The sequence below is a fragment of the Ranitomeya variabilis genome, chromosome 6 (genome assembly GCF_051348905.1).
Source record: "Ranitomeya variabilis isolate aRanVar5 chromosome 6, aRanVar5.hap1, whole genome shotgun sequence".
In the NCBI taxonomy this organism is placed as follows: Eukaryota; Metazoa; Chordata; class Amphibia; order Anura; family Dendrobatidae; genus Ranitomeya; species Ranitomeya variabilis.
Window position 1 is genome coordinate 172,121,054 of NC_135237.1, and position 9,065 is coordinate 172,130,118.

General features: G+C 39.7%; 1 protein-coding gene across 2 annotated transcripts in view; it reads left to right on the forward strand.

The window, feature by feature from the left end:
* Window positions 1-8,706, forward strand: part of EPDR1 (ependymin related 1) — a 125,931-nt gene extending 117,225 nt beyond the window's left edge. The window contains exons 3-6 of one of the 2 annotated variants that reach the window (XM_077269255.1): window positions 956-3,127; window positions 3,281-4,190; window positions 5,801-6,775; window positions 8,047-8,706. In XM_077269255.1, coding sequence (XP_077125370.1) covers window positions 956-1,146 — 191 coding nt within the window. In that variant the 3' untranslated portion in view covers window positions 1,147-3,127; window positions 3,281-4,190; window positions 5,801-6,775; window positions 8,047-8,706. Of the gene's footprint in view, window positions 1-955; window positions 4,191-5,800; window positions 6,776-8,046 lie in introns of both variants that reach the window. The other variant, XM_077269253.1, reaches the window with a different exon arrangement.
* Window positions 8,707-9,065: the final 359 nt, after the last annotated feature.

Consider the following 9,065-nt stretch of genomic DNA (forward strand, 5'->3'; position numbering starts at 1 on the left):
AAGCAGAAGATTAGCCATTAGAAGAACTGTTAGTATGATGGTTCAGCTTCAGCACCAGCATCAAAACAAGAGGACTCTGATTAGTTAACTTGTGCACACAGGCCTGGAAAACTGCTCTCTTCTTCCAATCACAACTGCCCCTGAGCTGTGCAATGGTGTCAGTGTTCCAAGCCTGGTGGTGCCTTTCCTTTTGAACCCTCTGATGAGGTAATGCGGCCAGCCAATCACAGTAATGCCGCTACCATGATGGCTATGGCATTACAGTGACTGGCAGGCAATCCCCGCATGTTTCTTTGCTGTGTTACAGCTGTCAAACATGATGGATGGGGATTCGAACTTCAAATAAAAGCACCAGCCAATGCTCGTCGAGTTACTAGCACATCTTAATACCCAGGTCACCGGGTGATATCTGAGTATCACTGAGCATATTCACTCGTTGCTATTCATAAGACGTTTGGGAGTCAGTGCAAGAGATATCTAATATTTCTATACAATGTGAGAAACATGCATTACAGGGGCCTAGTTTCACTACGCCACCAAATTACTCTAAGTAAGTCTAAATTCACACCTGCATTCTATTCTGAAATGGGAGTAAAAGAAATTAATTAAATGCAGTAGTGGATCTACTACATGATGAAAACAGCATTGCACTATAATAATAATAAAATTGCACTAATCCCGTTGATAACAATTAGGTCCATCTAGTTTCTCTCGGGGATTCTGTCATTTTACCAGAAAAAAGTGCCCCTTCCGGCCCTAGTTTTTCCAACTTATTTGACATAACCTCTAACACCGATATGAATCTAGAAAACGGTACTCTTACTACTGTTAGAAATTACTTGATGACGAAAATGGAAAGTACATTGATATTATACATTTACATATACAGTATATTGTATTTTAATATTGTACAATTTTCATAATTTTAATTTTCATTTTGTTTTATATTAAACAGATGAAACCTGGGTTGGAGTTTACACAGATAAGGATTGCTACCCTGTACAAGAAACCTACACAAAGAATGAAAGCATGACCACTTCTACACGATTCTTTGACTTACACCTAGGAATAAAAGATCCTTCTGTATTCAACCCTCCAGGCAGCTGTCTGACAGCGCGGCAAGAGTTGATGGGTGATGGTTGCTGAAGCTGTTGGAGCTTACAAGTCTACTTTTTACTTATGTAGTATGCTCGTAAATGCTGCAAATACTGAGATTTAGAAAGCGTTATAACAATTTGTGCAACAGTTGACACTTTGGTATGTAAAATGCCTAAACTTCATAGAAAATCATTGCCCCTTCTGCAGACACCATGTGTAAACTGCGAGATAAACTGTAGATTTTCTCATGTAATAATTGGTACAATCATAGTCTTCTTTTACATTATTTAATTACATTGTTACATTATTTAATGGGTCTATTTAGGATATTTCAATAAAACAGGACCCAGAGTAGTCAAGAGCCTATATGACTAATTTACAAAAAGGTTATTTTCTTAATAATCCATTAAAAAATTGCAGCATGGTCTAATGTCCTATCAAAGATGCATTAGAAAGGTATTAATAATGTCTCATTTAGTTAACAGTGCACAATCTGCACCATGTGCACTACCTCTAAGGCCTCATTCACATGTCAGTATTTGGTCAGTATTCTGCATCAGTGTTTTTATGCCAAAACCAGGACTGAAACTGACAGAGAAAAGCTAGAATTGAAAGCTTAACACCAGTTCTGCATTTCGCATAAAACACTGAGGAGAAATACTGTTGGGCTAATGAGGCCTCAGTGGGGATGGTAAACACATTATACATGAGCTGTTAAAGGGAACATATTACATTGAAAATGCAGTCCAATCTGCGGACAGCATGCTACAGAGCAGATTGATCTCCAGTTTTGTTATTCACTGCTTATTCAGGGCTTGTCAGTAAAGTGGGAAGTCTCACTCAGTGCTATCTGTTAAAAAAAAAAAAAGATCTCAACCCGACCAATGTTATCCAATGGGGCAGTGCAGATCAATAACTTGTTCCATGACCAAATCTTCAAGTCTATAGGTGCGAGTAAAAAATCAGACACCACAGTATAACATCTGATTTTTGCAGATACATTTTATTTCTGTAAAATAGGAAACTGTAAACGGTCTTGCAAATTATTAATAGCCACTGCTGTTAAAAAAAAACGGATTTCATACAGACAGCACACGGATGACAATTGAGAAAAATATTGTCCCTTTTTTCTGGGTGAACGATCTTTATACTGTCGTTTGACTCTACCCTTCAGGTGACACGAATCACTGATTGCTCACTTGACCTAAATCCAGGAATGAGCAAAGCTTAAAATGAATAAAATAAAATACATGATATACAGAATCTTTACCCACAAATAATATCTAAATCTGTTCATCTTCTTGTGTCATGTATCATGCAGTCTGCAGATTGGACTGCATTTTTAGTGCGATAGATTCGATTTAATTTGTTCGGACTGACATTGCCATCAGGACTTTTTACAGGGAATCTGTCAGTATGATCTATACCTTTACATAAAGATAATTCGTAAGCAGGTTTTTGCCATTTAATCTGAGAGCAGCATAATGTAGGGGCAGATACCATGATTCAAGTGATTTGTCACTTATCAGGCTGCTTGTTGAACCTGGTGACAGATTTCCTTTAAGGAATCTCTTGCTCCATTACTAAAAAACAATGTTTATTTCATAAGCCTCTGCTTCCCCATCTCTTTTCCATGTCTAACGTCTCCTTCTTCTAGTTACCAGGCAGATCATTAGCTTGACTAGTAAGCTGACAGTAAAGCAGAAAAAGGTGGCACTGGGAAATAGAGCCGAGTAGGTGGAGGCGCAACAGTGCTTCAGCGTGCCCAAAGCACTTTAGCGTTATTTGCATATGGAAAAAGAATCATTTTTTTTAGTAATGGAACAGCGGATTGATTAAGCAGAGGTTCAGATTGCCTCATGTTTCAAAGATCCACATGCCCAAGTAAGCAGTATGTATGGTGGCTCACACTGACAGATTCCCCTTGTCTTATCCACTACTTTGATATTGATGACCTATCCTTAGGACAGGTAATGAATGTCTGATCGGGTCCGACACATGGCAATCCCACTGATCAGCTGTTATCGGAGTCGGTAGTGGCAGCGAACAGGAGTGCTCACTTGCTGAGCTGCTCTATCTTCTGCTAGTGGCCAAGGCGTGGTACTGCACATCTGCCTGCTATTCAAATCAATAGAAGGCAGATGTGCAGTACCCTGCAGCGGCCACTGCAGAGACGGAGCAGCTCGGCAAGTGAGCACTTCCAGCTGCTGCTGGCTCCGATAACAGCTGATCAGCAGAAGTGTCGGGTGTCAGACCCGATCAGACATTGATGACCTACTGTAGGGATACGTCATCAATGTAAAAGTAGTAGACAACCTCTTTTAAGTAATAAACATAGCCGTTAACTTTTCCATCTGGATGATTACTGATTATCATTACATATTTACTCTACTAAATTTAGATTTCTTGTCTGTATTGTAACACGCATGATTTATGATGCAATATACCGTATGTTTGCACAATTAAAACAGCCTTAATCCATGCAGTTGCACTTCTACAAAATATTGAACTAATGACAATATTTAAATTTTGGGTATGTCAAGACAATAATGGCATTCAGTGATGGCACAGTATGCAGCCAGCTGTAGCCATATATCAAGCACATGTAAGGTATGAGATATTAAGATATTTTACAGGGTTTATTGAAATTCTACTGTTTACATCTGTCACATTGCTAATCATTAATAATATGCAATATTCTAAAGAAAAAAATATATAATCTGACCCTACACACAGAATAACTGTTGGACTGACCATTAGCATCCTCCGTTACAGCTGAGTTAACATGTATTCAATAGAATGAATCTGATAAGTCTGTACCAAATGCCTTTATTGCCCTGGAAATTTACAGCAGCATTTTTGCGATTGAAGAGCTTGTAAATCCCATTATGTACAGAATTAAGCACAGTCTCTGCAATGCTTACACTAAGTTATGCAGAAGCAACGTGCACAGCAACAATTACGGTATGTTAACCCAGAGTGGGCTTTCACAGCAAGACTTGGCCAGGGACCTCCTGATTTTCACTCTTCATCTTCCATACTAAGATCTAGCCCACTCCACAAGGGCCTCTGGGTTGTATTTCAGATGTACAGTGGGGCAAAAAAGTATTTAGTCAGTCAGCAATAGTGCAAGTTCCACCACTTAAAAAGATGAGTGGCATCTGTAATTTACATCATAGGTAGACCTCAACTATGGGAGACAAACTGAGAAAAAAAAATCCAGAAAATCACATTGTCTGTTTTTTTTATCATTTTATTTGCATATTCTGGTGGAAAATAAGTATTTGGTCAGAAACAAAATTTCATCTCAATACTTTGTAATATATCCTTTGTTGGCAATGACAGAGGTCAAACGTTTTCTGTAAGTCTTCACAAGGTTGCCACACACTGTTGTTGGTATGTTGGCCCATTCCTCCATGCAGATCTCCTCTAGAGCAGTGATGTTTTTGGCTTTTCGCTTGGCAACACGGACTTTCAACTCCCTCCAAAGGTTTTCTATAGGGTTGAGATCTGGAGACTGGCTAGGCCACTCCAGGACCTTGAAATGCTTCTTACGAAGCCACTCCTTCGTTGCCCTGGCGGTGTGCTTTGGACCATTGTCATGTTGAAAGACCCAGCCACGTTTCATCTTCAATGCCCTTGCTGATGGAAGGAGGTTTGCACTCAAAATCTCACGATACATGGCCCCATTCATTCTTTCATGTACCCGGATCAGTCGTCCTGGCCCCTTTGCAGAGAAACAGCCCGAAAGCATGATGTTTCCGCCACCATGCTTTACAGTAGGTATGGTGTTTGATGGATGCAACTCAGTATTCTTTTTCCTCCAAACACGACAAGTTGTGTTTCTACCAAACAGTTCCAGTTTGGCTTCATCAGACCATAGGACATTCTCCCAAAACTCCTCTGGATCATCCAAATGCTCTCTAGCAAACTTCAGACGGGCCCGGACATGTACTGGCTTAAGCAGTGGGACACGTCTGGCACTGCAGGATCTGAGTCCATGGTGGCGTAGTGTGTTACTTATGGTAGGCCTTGTTACATTGGTCCCAGCTCTCTGCAGTTCATTCACTAGGTCCCCCCGCATGGTTCTGGGATTTTTGCTCACGGTTCTTGTGATCATTCTGACCCCACGGGGTGGGATTTTGCGTGGAGCCCCAGATCGAGGGAGATTATCAGTGGTCTTGAATGTCTTCCATTTTCTAATTATTGCTCCCACTGTTGATTTCTTCACTCCAAGCTGGTTGGCTATTGCAGATTCAGTCTTCCCAGCCTGGTGCAGGGCTACAATTTTGTTTCTGGTGTCCTTTGACAGCTCTTTGGTCTTCACCATAGTGGAGTTTGGAGTCAGACTGTTTGAGGGTGTGCACAGGTGTCTTTTTATACTGATAACAAGTTTAAACAGGTGCCATTACTACAGGTAATGAGTGGAGGAAAGAGGAGACTCTTAAAGAAGAAGTTACAGGTCTGTGAGAGCCAGAAATCTTGATTGTTTGTTTCTGACCAAATACTTATTTTCCACCAGAATATGCAAATAAAATGATTAAAAAAACCAGACAATGTGATTTTCTGGATTTTTTTTTCTCAGTTTGTCTCCCATAGTTGAGGTCTACCTATGATGTAAATTACAGACGCCTCTCATCTTTTTAAGTGGTGGGACTTGCACTATTGCTGACTGACTAAATACTTTTTTGCCCCACTGTAGCTGCTGACTTCTGGAGAAAGCTAAGGGATTAAATCAAACCAGCCAGGATAGCACCAGAAAGATAGAAACAAGGACAGGATCAGAAAATTATACCAGTAAGGGGAAGCCAGGACAAAGGGTTCATGAGAAGCATCAAGAAGTGTTAGGCAGCAAGTTCAGAGAAGAGCTACCAGGTAGGTGAGCGGACTGCAAACTATGTCCTACGAGGAACGGTTAAAGGATCTGGGAATGTTTAGCTTGCAAATAAGAAGGCTAAGAGGAGACTTAATAGCTGTCTACACATAGGGGATGTCACATTGTAGAGGGATCATCTTTATTCTCATTTGCACAAGGATACACGAGAAGCTATGGAATGAAATTGAAAGGGAGAAAATACAGATTAGATATTAGCAAAAACTTTTTGACAGTGAAGGTGATCAATGAGTGGAACAGGCTGCCACAAGAGGTGGTGAGTTCTCCTTCAATGGAAGTCTTCAAACAGAGGCTGGACAGACATCTGTCTGAGATGGTTTAGTGAATCCTGCATTGAGCAGGGGGTTGGACACGATGACCCTGGAGGTCCCTTCCAACTCTAACATTTTATGATTCTATGTTAGGGTCAAGGTTAAAAATGGAAAATAGTGAGGAACACAGATGGGTCAGAATACGTAACTTCAGTCCAAACAGTAGGCTTGGATAGTATCCAAAAGTGTATGTAGGGTAAAAAGAGTAGAAGATTTAAAGAGTGCAACCAGCCTCCTGATCGCTACCTTGATCAACTTTTATGATTTGCAGGTTAGCCACACCATGTAATAGGGCCAAACTACTGTCAGATAAGGAAGTGGTGGTGCGTATGTAGTAAAGGCAGGCACTCCCTGGGCATTGTTTGGTACCATTTTAAAAACTCACAATTTACAATCTAAGAACTGCGTTAGACACTATGTACATAAGAACTGTATGTGAATTCCTAATACTGATTGGTTCTGTGGGTGAAGTGTATGGTTTAACCCCTTCATGACCGTGGGATTTTCCATTTTTCCGTATTAGTTTTTCACTCCCCTCCTTCCCAGAGCCATAACTTTTTTATTTTTCTGTCAATTTGGCCATGTGAGGGCTTATTTTTTGTGGGACAAGTTGTACTTTTGAACGACATCATTGGTTTTACCATGTTGTGTACTAGAAAACGGGAAAAAAATTTAAAGTGCGGTGAAATTGCAAAAAAAGTGCAATCCCACACTTGTTTTTTGCTTGGCTTTTTTGCTAGGTTCAGTAAATGCTAAAACAGACCTGCCATTATGATTCTCCAGGTCATTACGAGTTCATAGACACCTAACATGACTAGGTTATTTTTTACCGAAGGGGTGAAAAAAAATTCCAAACTTTGCTAAAAAAAAAAAAAAATTGCGCCATTTTCCGATACTCGTAGCGTCTCCATTTTTCATGCTCTTGGGTCGGTTGAGGGCTTATTTTTTGTGAGCCGAGCTGGTGTTTTTAATGATACCATTTTGGTGCAGATACATTCTTTTGATCGCCCGTTATTGCATTTTAATGCAATGTCACGGCGACCAAAAAAACGTAATTCTGGCGTTTCGGATTTTTTTCTCATTACGCCGTTTAGCGATCAGGTTAATGCTTTTTTTTATTGATAGATCGGGCAATTCTAAACGCGGCGATACCAAATATGTGTAGGTTTGATTTTTTTTTTATTGATTTATTTTGATTGGGGCGAAAGGGGGGTGATTTAAACTTTTATGTTTTTTTTATTTTTTTCACATTTTTTTTAACTTTGTTTTTTTACTTTTGCCATGCTTCAATAGCCTCCATGGGAGGCTAGAAGCAGGCACAACTCGATCGCCTCTGCTACATAACAGCGATCATCAGATAGCTGCTATGCAGCAGAAAATCAGGTGTGCTGTGAGCGCCGACCACAGGGTGGCGCTCACAGCTACCGGCGATCAGTAACCATAGAGGTCTCAAGGACCTCTATGGTTACAATACTGAATCATCGCCGACCCCCGATCATGTGACGGGGGTCGGCATTGACGTCATTTCAGGATGCGGTAGTTAAATGCCGCTGTCTGCGTTTGACAGAGGCATTTAACTAGTTACTAGCGGCGGGTGAATCGCGATTTCACCCGCCGCTATTGCGGGCACATGTCAGCTGTTCAAAACAGCTGACATGTCCCGGCTTTGATGCGGGCTCACCGCGGAGCTCTGCATCAAAGCAGGGGACCTGATGTCGGACGTACTATCCCATCCGACGTCAGGAAGCGGTTAATATTATCAAAGTAGGGTACTTTCAGCAATGTAGTATGCAAGTATCTGGCAACGTTACTATCTCTGCACTGTGCGCAATAAATATGAAACTGACTTGACACTGTGGCCAACATTGATCATTTGCTGTTTTTTAGTGATGTTTGTTTTTTGTTTTCCGGTATTTCTTTTTTTTTCTTTAAAATGCCGCATGCGAGTGGAAGAGTTTTGCATAAAATCAAAGATGGCCTTTTTTGTCTTTGAGTTTTTTTGTGCCATTTTAAAGTAAAAACTTGTATGATCCTTTAAAATGTCGCACATTAAGTCTTCAGATGCACAAACTTATTTCACAGATTTTGTACTTTTTTATGGTACTGGAGTATAAAAGTGTAAGAATATAATTTAAAAAAATCACAAATGATGAATTAGGCTTAAACATTTTGATAAGGAAAATCACATGTCATATGTAGACTGCATGGCATTAATTACAAGATATCTCTCTGTTTAAGTATGTTGGAGCAATCTTATTCCGAAAATGTTGGGTGGGGAAAAAAAAAAAAAAAACAATATTAGAATGATGGTGGTCCAAATAAAAAATCTGTTTTGTGGTCCAGGAGGGCTTAGCAATGTCCCAAGTTGCATATTTTCTTGTACTTTCTAAATACAAAAATAAACTTACATTTGAAATACAAAAAAAATCAACTTATAAGACCTTTTTGTCACTAATAGATTGTCATGATGTCAGTTATCTATTCACAATTGTTATGTTTATAAAAATGCTATCTCATACAATCACTGAAATTTAGTTGGGTATGATTTTTTGGAAATTTACCTTACATATACTTTTCAACCCCACTCTGAGATTTCCTGCTCTTACCGCCGATAAATATTCTTCCTTGTTTAATACATTGACTTGGATACTTAAACTGATTAATGGCATATACTGTTATACATTACATAAGTAGAATTGTGTATGAAAGTTGGTGAATCCTTTCCTTTCCATATTTCTGCATATATTTAACCTAAACTACTG